The following is a 12,540-nucleotide window of genomic DNA, read 5'->3' as shown; positions in this document are numbered from 1 at the left end:
CAAAATAGTAAGAAGATTTGTGAAAAGATAAGCAGCTTGTGGAAAGGCCAAATACTATCATATTAGAAGTATAGGAAAGTCATATATTTGCGACATTTATATAAAATTATATCACATTATTGCATCAATTTTAACATATTAATTGTAAGAATATTTAACGTTATTGTACCGAATTTGAGCCTGAAAAGTTTGAGTTCGAACTCAAACTTGGTACCTGAAATTTGAATTTGAGTTCGTATAATCGAGTTTTATTCAAGTTTCATTATTCAAGTTCGGGAATACAAGCTTCAAACAAATTCGAGTATTCGAACTTTAGTCGAGTTCGGGTCAAGTTCTACTGTAATTGAACTCAACTCGAATGACTACTCGAACTCGACTAGACTAATGTAGAGCCGAGTTTGAGTCAAAATCGAGCTTAGCTCGAGCCGTTCGACTCAATTGGCACCCTTAGTCCAAGGCTCTGTAGCCAAGTCTCTACTGGAAACACACCCAACAAATATATATGGTTTTTGATTTGCCACCATCATTCGGCTTTGTGTTTGCAAGAGCTTATTCAATCTTCTCGTAGTCTTTATTCTTGAACATTATTGGTTTCATAACAGGTTCTCTTTTTTCAGTTTCTTCAGCACCTATTATTGTCCTACACTAGTTTTCATACCCATGTTCATTTTATGGGCATTTGGTTCTTCATTTGTTATTTATCGTCATGCCACCGTAATCACTGAGACGTACAATTGGCTTCTCCAACTACACACCTCTGTGATTACAGGCATTTGGTTTACATACACCATATTCATTTTATGAGCATTTGGTTATTCCTTTGTTGTTTATTATCATGCCACCATAGTCACGGAGGCATATAATTAGCTTCTCCAATTATACGCCTCCATGATTACGGACATTTCATTAGCGTATACAATTTTCATTTTATGGGCATTTCGTCTTTGCTTTGTTGTTTATCATCATGTCACCATAATCACGAAGGCATATACTTGGCTTCTCCAAAAGAGCAAGAAGATCTATAACAAGATAAACAGCACGTGGAGAGGCCATATACTGTCATATTAGGAGTATAGGAAAGCCATATATCTGTGACATTTATATAAAAGTGTATCACATCATTGCATCAATTTTAACATATTAACTGTGAGAATATTTAGCACTATAGTACTGAATTCAAGTTCAAGCCTAAAAAATCGAGTTTGAACTCGAAGTCGGTACCTGAAATTGGAATTCAGTTTGAATTCAAGTTCGTATAATCGAGTTTTATTCGAGTTCGATAATATAAGCTTCAATTGAATTCGAGTATTTGAGCTTTAATTGAATTCCAAAGTTCGAGCTTTAATTGAGTTCTACTATGGTCGAACTCGACTCGAATGACTACTTGACTCGACTAATGCCAAGTCGAGTTCGAGCCAAAATCAAGTTGAGCTCAAGTGGCTAGCGAGTGGCTTGACTGGATTTTCAGCCCTAGTCCAAGGCTCAATAGCCAAGTCTCTATTAGAAACACATCCAGTAAATATATATAGTTTTCTATTTGCCACCATCATTTGGCTTTGCGTTTGCAGGAGCTTATACAAACTTCTTGTAGTCTCTATTCTTGAGCGTTATTTGTTTCATAACAGGTCTCTTTTTTCTGTTCCTTTAATGTCTATTATCGTCTCGCACCGGTTTACGTACACCATGTTCATTTTATGGGCATTTGGTTCTTCCTTTGTTGTTTACTTGTTTATTGTCATGTTACCGTAATCACTGAGGCATATAATTGGCTTCTCCAAAAGAGCAAAAAGATATGTGTGAAGATACACAGCTCGTAGAAAGGCTAGATACTGTCATATTAGAAGTATAAGAAAGTCATGTATATGTGACATTTATATAAAAATGTATAACATTATCGCATCAATTTTAACATATTAATTGTGAGAATATTTGTGATATAAAGTTGGGATATTTATTTAATAAAATGAAAATGTATTATTTATTAGGCAAAATTTTGGTTTTGTAATGCGATTCAATTTTTTAAGTAATAAAATAAAAACATGATTCAATTTTATTCATTTTGTATATTAACTTGGAATGTTTTTGCAAGTCCGTCAAAGCACAAGCTTTTAAAACTCATGTCTCCTCCACCAGCCAATAGTGCAATGTGCCAGTTTTCTTATTTGTGTTTGTAAGAAGTAATCTCAACAAGATGTGATCCACCCAATCCATCTTCAAAGTCAAACCCCTACAAGGTTTTACACTTCTACTCTCTTCCTTGTTTTCATAATATTTTAACTAAGATAAATGGTCAGAACTTTTCTCCAAACATTTTTATATATTTTTGGTTGGACTCCTTTAATGGGAAGATACTCTACACAACTTTTCTCAGGAATTAAAGTTACTAATGGAAGGGCATTAATGTCATTTCTATGACATATAAATCATTAAAATAATAATAAAAAATATAAGATTATTTATTCTTGAGTTGAACTTAATTTTAGGTTGTTGATTTGATATTTGGTCCTCTTGCGTTCATTTGGTTCTCCTCTGTGGAAAGTCATTCTAGCAGGTTCAGGTTACCTCTATGGCGACATGGTATTGGAGGAAGATCCTTCTTAGCAGGGATTGGTGTCGTGGTCTTATTGTGACTTGTATAAGTGATGGCAGAGATACCTCTTTATGGTAGGATTACTAACTTGTATAGGGAAGGATTAGTCAAACTAAAACTTGACTCAATTAATGTCAAGCCGAGTTCGAGCCAAAATCAAGTCGAGTTCGAGCCAAAATCAAGACGATCTCTCTTACAGAACAGAGGCTTTCCCTTACCATTCTCACTCTCGACCTTGGAAATCATGATTGGATTGGTGAAGGCACTTAACCTATTCCATGAGATTAGGAAACTTGTGGCATATAAGTTTCAAAACCAGTTGCAGAAGGGCAGCTAAGCATCAAAAGATAGGAATAAAATAGCTGATCTTTACTCCTCTGGACGCTCTAAAGCTCCTCTTCTTGTCTTGAAGGGAATTCACGCACTCAAGCACGTCCCGGGGCGAGAAGCCACGCTTTGCTTTTGATGGTCATATCGAAAAAGGTTCTAATAACTTATGTTGGAAGGGTTTGTCCCCGGTCTTGTTCTCCTAACTAAGATTCCATTCTTCGAAAGAGAAGGCCGGCCCCTGCCCATCTGGAGGTGCACACCCATTTAGGAACATATGCAAAGGGATAAAGAGAAAAATCAATGGCCAAATCCAATAACTTTTATTTATTCGTACCATTCTGTCATCGATCACTGCTGGGTCGGTTTGTAAGTCACCCAAAAAAAAGCATCGAGAAAGGTCAAGCAGATATGTTTTATGAAATGATCAGCGGTCTCATTTATGCTATGCCCTGCATCGTGTTCGTGTGTGTTTATTGAGCTTTCCTTAGCTTGCCCTAGAAAACCGTTAACACTAGCAAGGAAAAAGACAAAAGCAAGGAACTGCCTTCAAATACTTAGTTCCCCCATAACGTACTTCACTGATCTAATTTTAACTGAATCTCAATCCTAAGAAAGGATGAAAGAGGAAGAGGTTTTATCACATGTTTTCTTTCTATCCCTAACTTGACTAAGATAAAATTGCATTTGATTTTGCTAAGGAAAAACCTAGTGGGACCAAAAACTTAAGCGATAAAATACAATTACATAATGAAAAATTGGACGTTTTTAAACTGTCTCATTAAAAATTTTGCCAGTAAAACGGAATGGGATAAAACCTGGTTAAGTGAAAAAGAGTACAATATACTTTAATCTATACAATAGTCTCCAAGAAAATATGCTCCCCCTCATAAGTGCTCTCTCTAGTCATGACAGGAAATCATGAACCATCTTGGTTACTTCTAATTATACCATCCACTTTACATTATCGATTATCATAATAGAATAAACTAATGGGTATCATACACTTTTAATTAAGTTATCAATTATATAAAGTTCACACTAAGAAATAAATCACATTAATAACTGAACTTATGCTTTTCCCCACAAGTTTATAAGTTGTGCAACACATTTACCTATTTTCCCCACAAGTTTATATTTCTTGTAGGGCGGGTTTGATCTTTTGAATTGTGCATGAGATTAGATTGTTAACCGTCTCAACTGATTCTATTATAAATTTGGCGGTTGGAAGGTTGTTCACTAAAATCTGAAATCCTACAGTAAGTAAGCATCCACCACTTCCATTACTATTGCCCTCATTGTAGTTGCTTGGCTCGCCATGTCCGAATCAACCATCGGGGAGAATGGCAAATCCTAATGACAAGAGTGCCACACATGAAGAATCCCTACCATTCATCACCATACCCATTGATGGTACATCAACTAGTGCATACACTATAAGCAAGCCCAAGGCGTCATTCCATGTCTATAAAAATGTATTAGCATGTTGCTTTCATTCGCAATCATGAACTGAAAAACCAAATCAACAAAAACTAAACATGTCATTGAAGCATAACAAAATAGAAGAATAATGCAATAATTGTTTATCAATTTATCAAAATTTTATTAATGATCACTCACACTAGCATGAATGAGAGAAACATAGTTGCCATATCCCTAACCCTTGGCAATATGGACCATCTCTTGCATGGCCCAACATTGGATAAAATGTCACACTCACTCCTCATTCAGTCATTGCGCATAAAATCAAACAACCTCTGTCTTGTTGCTAGAATCCAAACAAAAGTTGTAGCACACGACAGAACACCAGGTGGCTCACCAGGATCATTTATAATTTTCTGGGTCAACACCCTCACATCCTCACTGATATTTCCAACACATAGCTTGTCCCACCTGCGTGCACTTGAAGCACAAACCCCAACACAAAAGTTATATGTCATGTGATGTGCCAACTTAAGCATGTTTTTCCTACCATTTTGATTTATCCTTGTGACACAGTAGTAAATATTAGAAAACTGAAATTTACCACAAATGTCAGATAAATGAAAAATGACTTAGCCTTAAAATAAACCTGAATGATCTTGGCCAAGTAGGGTAGATGACATGAGAATTGCAAAGCCCTCACATTGCCTTGGTAGGGTCGCAAGCCACCTTTGTGCACCAAAACCCATGTCGGAGGCCCGGAACTTAAGTAATGGCCAGCAGAGACTGTGAATGTTACTCTCACCATATTCAGTATGCTTAATCCAAGTAACCTACGTTACCACATATTAACAAGCTAAAGTCGCATTCTAGTTAAAAGAAGAAACATCTACCTACCAGCTACAGCTACCAACCATCAGAATTTCTTCACTACTTATGAAGCACACCTTAATTGATTATTTTATTTAGTTTTTTTTTTAATTGGAAAAAATTATCTTATTTGGGAAAGTTAGGATATCGTTATTTTGTGTTTTGGTTTTCTTTCATTGTACTTATTCAAAGTTTGAATTTCTATCTTGTGTTGAACTTTGCTCCTATAACTAGGTTTTAAATTTTGGAAAACATAATTAGATAAGACAAAGAATGGAAATCGTTGAATTTTCCACCATCATTCGACTTTGCTTTTATAGGAGTTTATACAAACTTCTTGCAGTCTCTATTCTTGAGCTTCATTTGACTTTGCTTTTATAGGAGCTTATACAAACTTCTTGCAGTCTCTATTCTTGAGCTTTATTGGTTTTATAACAGATTCTCTTTTTTCGGTTTCTTCAATGCTTATTATCATCCTGCATTGGTCTGTATATACTATGTTCATTTTATGGGCATTTGATTCTTCATTTGTTGTTATTGTCATACCACCATAATCACGAAGACATATAATTGGCTTCCCCGAAAGAACAAAAAGATATGTGACAAGATAAGCAACTCGTGGAAAGGCCACATACTGCCATATTTGGAATATAAGAAAGTCATATATTCCCGACATTTATATAAAAATGTATCACATCATCGCATCAGTTTTAACACATTAATTGTGAAAATATTTAGCATTACAGTACAAAATTCGAGTTCGAGTTTGAACTCAAACTCGGTACCTGAAATTGGAATTCGAGTTCACATAATCATGTTTTAGTCGAGTTTTATTCAAGTTCGAGAATACAAGCTTCAATCGAATTCGAATATTCGAGCTTCAATCAAATTCGAGTATTCTAGCTTTAATCGAGTTTGATTTCTACTATGATCGAACTCGACTTGAATGAATACTTGAACTACTTGACTCGACTCGACTCGACTAATGCCGAGCTGAGTTCAAACCAAAATCGAGCTGCTCGACTCAATTTTAACCCCTAGCCCAAGGCTTAATAGCCATATCTCTATTGGAAATACATCCAACAAACATATGTGGTGTTCTATTTGTCACCATCATTCGGCTTTGTGTTTGTAGAAATGTATACAAACTTCTCACAGTCTCTATTCTTGAGCATTATTGGTTTCATAACAGGTTCTTTTTCTTTGGTTTCTCTAGCATTTGTTATCATCCTGCACTGGTTTGTGTACACCATGTTCTGATGTTCATTTTATAGGCATTTGGTTCTTCCTTTGTTGTTTATCGTCATGCCACTATAATCACAAAGGCATATAATTGGCTTCTCCAAAAGAGCAAGAAGATCTGTGAGAAGATAATTAGCTCATGGAGAGGCTAGGTATTGTCATATTAAAAGTATAAGGAAGTCATATATCTGTAACATTTATATAAAAATGTATCACATCATCACATCAATGTTAAAATATTAATTGTAAGAATATTTAACGCTACAGTATCAAATTTGAGTTTGAGTTCAAGCTTGAAAAATCGAGTTCAAGCTTGAAATCGGTGCTTGAAATTGGAATTCGAGTTTATATAATCAAGTTTTAGTCGAATTTTATTTGAGTTCCATTATTCGAGTTCGAGAAACAAGCTTCAATCGAATTTGAGTATTCGAACTTTAATCGAGTTCTACTTTGATCGAACTCGACTCAAATGACTACTCGAACTCGACTTGACTAATGTCGAGCCGAATTCGAGCCAAAATCGTGACGACCTTAAGCCATTCACGAGCGACTCGACTCGATTTTCACCCCTATCAGGAACCAAGGGTAATGACCTTCGCGATCGGCAACAAAAGACTCGTCACTCAATTGGTCCCTCATCACGCTTATAAAGGCTTTGTTGGCTAAAAGATCATGAGCTTCGATAAATGAGTCACCACCTAGGAGGATATCCTCCCGATTAGGGAGGGAGGTGCACACGAGGGGAATCTTTGAGGCCCTAGGAGGTCTCAATAACAAGTCACCACCATGGAGGGCATCCTTTCGGTTAGGGAGTTGGGTACTCATGGGGGAATCTCTGAGGCCCTGGGAGGTCTCAATAACAAGTCCCCACCTAGGAGGTATCCCTCCCGGTCAGGGAGGTTGGTGCTCACATGTGGAATCTTTGAGGCCCCAGAAGGTCTTGGATGAGAGACATTCTGAGGGGGCTTCGTCAAGGCCCTGAGAATGCGTTGGTGCCTCCTTTGGCGGGTGGTAAACATGGTCAAACACACAACACTTTAGACACTACTCGACTTCCATTCATAAACAACTTCGACTTCATCAACTATGCCGAATATACTAACTGTAAATCGATGAAGTATATGACTATCGACATCGAGCTCCACACACACCCAGACATAATCAAGCTAATTGAGCTCATAAGTCGATTGGTTGCACCATAGGGGGCGGCCAACTAAACTGGATGCAAAGCCTAAACCCTTATGCAATCAAAGAGCAGAGGGCAAATCGTGTAAACGGATCCAAATAGAAACTTTTTTGATCCGAGAAGCTCCAAGACATTCAGTAGGCTGCCGTTGCCGGAGGATGATATGCTTCCCCTCAAATAGCCATGGGCCATCCATTAAAACTAAGCGGATTGGCATCTTTGTCCTTGAAACGAAAGAAAAAATCATCCCCAACTGACTGGACTTGTCGAAGTCTATAAGAAGTCCACACCCTTGTGGCTATAGACTTGACAGTGGGATCATTCTTCTGAAAATTAACCTAAATCAAATAAGATTTTTTCTATTGAAAATGAAAAGAGAAGGACTTATTTTCTGTTATCCTATTCTATTCAACTCAAAACATTTAGATTATATTTGTTAATTTAGCTAAACACCCCCCACAATAAAAGTTTAAAATTTACTAAAGCACCCCAACCAGCAACCACCATCGGCTATTGTCGCTACCGTTAGCGGCTACCGACATCTGAACAATGCACGGTCAGTCAAATTTGGCCGATCGTCTGCCGATCTTACTATTTCCTACCAAATCCATCATGGATCTGGCCGTTGCCGTCCAAACTTTGGCTGTCAACATCGTTGACGAAGGCCAAATTTTGGCCATCCTTGACAGCTTCATTTTTAGGGGTGTTTTTGTTAATTTTTAAAGTTTTATTGTGGGGGTGTTTTGCTAATTTAACAAATATAGGGGGTTAAAATTATCTAAATATTTTCAAAAAATGTTTTTCAAAAATATACCAAACAATTATTCGACATTTTATCCAAATCTGATATAATTTTCAAATATTATATCAAACACATTGTCAGAATTATATCCTATTATATTTAATCCAACTCAACTCAACTTAAAATGGTTTTTCAGAATATCATATTTCAAATAACTTACCAATCAAGCCCTTTAGGGTGTGTTTGTTTTGTTATTTTGGGTATGATTTTTGAAATTCTACCCAAAATACATATTTGTTTCCTATTCTGAAAATCCAATTCTATTTAATTCAACTATTTTTAAACCTCCTAGGTTTGTTAATTTAACTGAACACCCAAAAAAGTTTAGAAATTGACAAAAACACCCCCACCTATTCACATTTGCCAGATTCTGGCCACCACCACCTAAAGGTGATCAGAATATGGTGTAATAACGTACTATTGGCTTGATCTAGCCAGTAGTGCACCGATCTAACCTTTTCCGATCAGATCCACCATGGATGACCAACTACGACCAGATCTTGGTTGTAGATTTAGTATTTTCTGACCAGATACATGGTGGATCTGGTCGAAAAAGGTCATATCAACATACGACCAACCAGATCCAATCGATCGTGCTTCATTACGACGACTTTCAACCACCCTCCAGTGGCGGTGGCCGGCTGGCGACATTTAATTGATTGGTGAGGGTGTTTTTGTTAATTTTTAATATTTTATTGTATGGGTGTTTAGCTAAATTAACAAAACCATTGAGTATTTTTATTAATTTTCAAATCCTACCCCATAATAACCTCCAAACTCAACTTTTTCAAAAATTTACCAAGAATAACCACTTATATGATTTTTTAATCACTAGATCAATATATAATATAATGTAATGTATTGCTACGAATATAGAGTGTAAATGCCATATCATCCAATTTAACACAACAACACAGAATATCTAAACGCAGCACAATCTGAGATGAGTATGCAAAATCGAGAATGTTGTTTAGAATTAGATCTTATCTATTGTGCACTTTCGTTAATATTCTTCTATTCTTGTCCACGCGTTGCTCCATCTAGCTGCCACAACTCATCTACAATATCAGCAGCATTCGGCAAACGTAATATTAAAAGTTGAAAGTGAAGGAGAAGGAGAAAGAAAAGACCAAATCACACATGCATTGCTGGCACTCCTGTCTCCTCCACGTGTAAACCTTTTGTCCACTTCTTACCATCTCGTCCACCCACGTGTTAAGTCTTACCTCCTCTTTAATCAGAGAGATTCACGCTCTCCTCTATTTAACATCCACCTGAAATTCCTCTCGTAACACATATTTCACTTCCACTCTCTCTCTCTCTCTTTCTTTCTGTATTGACATACACGTAACACAAACGTCATTCATGGCTTCCCACTCCCAGGACCTGAAGCAACGTATCAAGGATGGCCCGGCCGACACGCCCACCCCGGATAACAACTACACCAAAACCAAACGAGAGAAGAGAACGGACATGGCCAAACGTGGCCTTAGATCGTTGTCCATAGCCGTTGCTCTTCCTCTTGCTCTTGTCCTTTTTGACATCTATTATTTCGGTTCAAGTCGTAGCTATGTCGCCCTCAAGAAACCACTTTGGTTCCCTCCTTTGTGGGTAATACACACAGCCTGCATGGCTTCGAGTTTCTTGATGGGTCTGTCGTCGTGGCTTGTTTGGGCTGAAGGTGGTTTCCACAAGAACCCAACGGCTTTGTCTTTTTGCTTGGGTGAGCTTTTATTGAGTTTGGCTTGGCATCCTATTGTGTTGCATTTGGGAGCCAATTGGGTTGGGTTGATTTTGTGTTTAGCTATGTTTGGGGCTTTGGCTGGATGTTGTCAGGCCTTCAGGGAGGTAAATTAGCAGCGATCTTGAAGCTTTACACAAGGAACCTTCACTCTCAACACCTATGAAGCTAGCAGCAACATGGAAGGTATTCATTGTTACTTATCTTCATTGACTGAATGTGAAACCTGGATCCTAGACACAGGAGCAGCCATCATAGTTCCTTGTCTTGATAAGCTAGTGGAATTAGTTACACCAAATCCACCTCCTTCTGTCAAGTTGCCAAATGGACACACTTCAATGGTCCTCACATAGGTTCCTGCCACTTGAATCAACATTAGAAGATTAGCAAGTGCTTTATGTACCAGCGTTTAAATTAATCTGATATCCATTGCTAAGCTAACTAAAGACCTAAGCTGTTTTGTGAGCTTTACCCTGACTTTTGTCTTCTCCAGGACCTCTACAGTGGACAGGTAGGGGATTAGTAAAGAGGCTAAAGGACTTTACTACTATACCTTCTTCAGTTCCATATCCACAAGATCAAGTCACTCAACTGTCGCGAGCTTACAATAAATGTTTAAATTCACTAGTTCTACAATAAGCATGTGAAATCTTTAAATTCATTTGTCATTTTGCTGATGTTGAACTGTGGCACAAAAGGCTTGGACATTTTCTCCTGCCAAGCTAAATTTTTTCCTTCAATAAAAGTAAATTCACATTTGTCTTCTTGTTCTATTTGTCCACTTGCTAAACAAACGAATGCCCTTCCCTGTTAGCACATCTAAAATTTCACATGTATTTGATCTTGTTCACTTAGATGTTTGGGGCCTTACCATCATTCTACACATGATGGCTATAAATTCTTTCTTACTGTGGTGGATGATTACAGCAGAACCACTTGGACTTTCCTTATGAGGCAAAAATAAGAAGTGCAGAATAGTTTTCTACTTCGTCAAGGTTTTTGTTCAGATAATGGAACTGAGTTCTTCAACTTACAGTGCTCAGAATTATTTTCTTCCTTGGAATACTCATCAGAGTTCGTGTATTGCCACCCTCAGCAGAATGGAGTGGCCGAAAGGAACAGGCATCTTTTAGAGGGTGCCAGATCTCTGAAATTTAGGCTACTATTCCCTTAAAATTTGGGTGATTGTGTGCTTATAGCCAGATTTGATTAACAAGATGCCTTCTCACTCACTTCAAGGAAAGACTCCTTTCACCTAAGAATCTTTGAGGTTTAGCTTATGAACTAATCATATTTGCAAGGACAAGTTTGTACCAAAGTTGTTCCATCAGTGTTTATGGGTATCTCATCTACTCAAAGGGTTACAAGCGCTATGGTCTCTCTACTCAAAAATTCTTGTGAGTAGGGATGTAAGTTTTTGGAAGATAATTTCCATTCAGACTTTGCTACCATCTACTCCATGATTTTCTCTCTTAATGCGACACCCCCCCCCCCCCCACCCCCCAAATGATGTTCCTGATATGGATTTTCTTCATTCAATCCCACTCCTGATATACCAGGAACATTCTTCTAATTCTTTTCCTCACCAAAAGATCCCCTCTCAAACTTATAGTACTGATATTGCACCAGTGCCTCCTGCTCCTAACCTACTACCATGACACCATACCTCTTCAAGGTCTACAAGGCAAGCCAAGCCTATATATGGCTAACTAGCTTTGTTTTCAACTTACGTCAGTATGATATTCAAGTTACATTGCCTACTCACATTTGAATCCACCTATCAATGTTTTTTGTCTTTCTTTCCAAAGTTCCTGAACCCAATAGCTATGAAGAGGCATTCAGAATTTCATTGGATAGAAGCCATGAAAACAGGAATTTTAGCCTTAGAAGCCAATCACACCTGGCAGCTTGTTCTCTCTTCCACCTGGCAAGCAAGCCAGGCTGCAAGTAGGTATATAAGGTGAAATATAATTCAGATGGCAGCCTAGAAAGATATAAAGCCGTTTAGTGGCTAAAGGGTCTACATTAGAAACCTGGAATTGATTTTTAAGACACATTCTTCCCTGTTGCTAAGATGGTCACCGTGAGATCAGTCTTAGCCCTTGCTGCCATTCACTCTTGGCTCTTTTCCAGATGGATGTCTAATGCCATTCTACAAGGGGATTTATATGAAGAAGTTACATGGAATTGCCTAAGGGATTTCGCAATTAGGGGGAGCATAGGGTTGTAGACTGCTCAAGTCTTTATATTGTTTAAAACAGGCTAGTAGGCGTAGTGGAATCCAAGTTAACAGAAGCCTTAACCAAGCATGGATACCAGCAGAGCAAGCCTGTTATTCAATGTTCACTAAAAGAGAAAAT

General features: G+C 37.7%; 1 protein-coding gene and 1 pseudogene across 1 annotated transcript; one reads left to right on the top strand and one right to left on the bottom strand.

The window, feature by feature from the left end:
• Positions 1-4,049: 4,049 nt before the first annotated feature.
• LOC116139039 lies at positions 4,050-5,147 on the bottom strand (annotated as a pseudogene).
• Positions 5,148-9,716: 4,569 nt separating this feature from the next.
• Positions 9,717-10,703, top strand: LOC116139038 (translocator protein homolog). The gene is made up of 2 exons (XM_031424718.1): positions 9,717-10,287; positions 10,674-10,703. The coding sequence occupies exons 1-2, from the start codon at positions 9,805-9,807 to the stop codon at positions 10,701-10,703; spliced, it is 513 nt and encodes a 170-aa protein (XP_031280578.1). The 5' UTR covers positions 9,717-9,804.
• The last annotated feature ends 1,837 nt before the right edge of the window (positions 10,704-12,540 follow it).

Source organism: Pistacia vera, unplaced genomic scaffold (assembly GCF_008641045.1).
Source record: "Pistacia vera cultivar Batoury unplaced genomic scaffold, PisVer_v2 Contig346, whole genome shotgun sequence".
NCBI classification, from domain to species: domain Eukaryota; kingdom Viridiplantae; phylum Streptophyta; class Magnoliopsida; order Sapindales; family Anacardiaceae; genus Pistacia; species Pistacia vera.
Note: the sequence above shows the minus strand (reverse complement) of the source record. Positions and strands in the feature narration are given on the sequence as shown.

Excerpts from the sequence above, each read along its gene's own strand:
- LOC116139038 (XM_031424718.1), top strand. The coding sequence starts at position 9,805 with ATGGCTTCCCACTCCCAGGACCTGAAGCAACGTATCAAGGATGGCCCG. Across the intron at positions 10,288-10,673 it reads GTTGTCAGGCCTTCAGGGAG|GACCTCTACAGTGGACAGGT; the intron begins GTAAATTAGCAG and ends TGTCTTCTCCAG.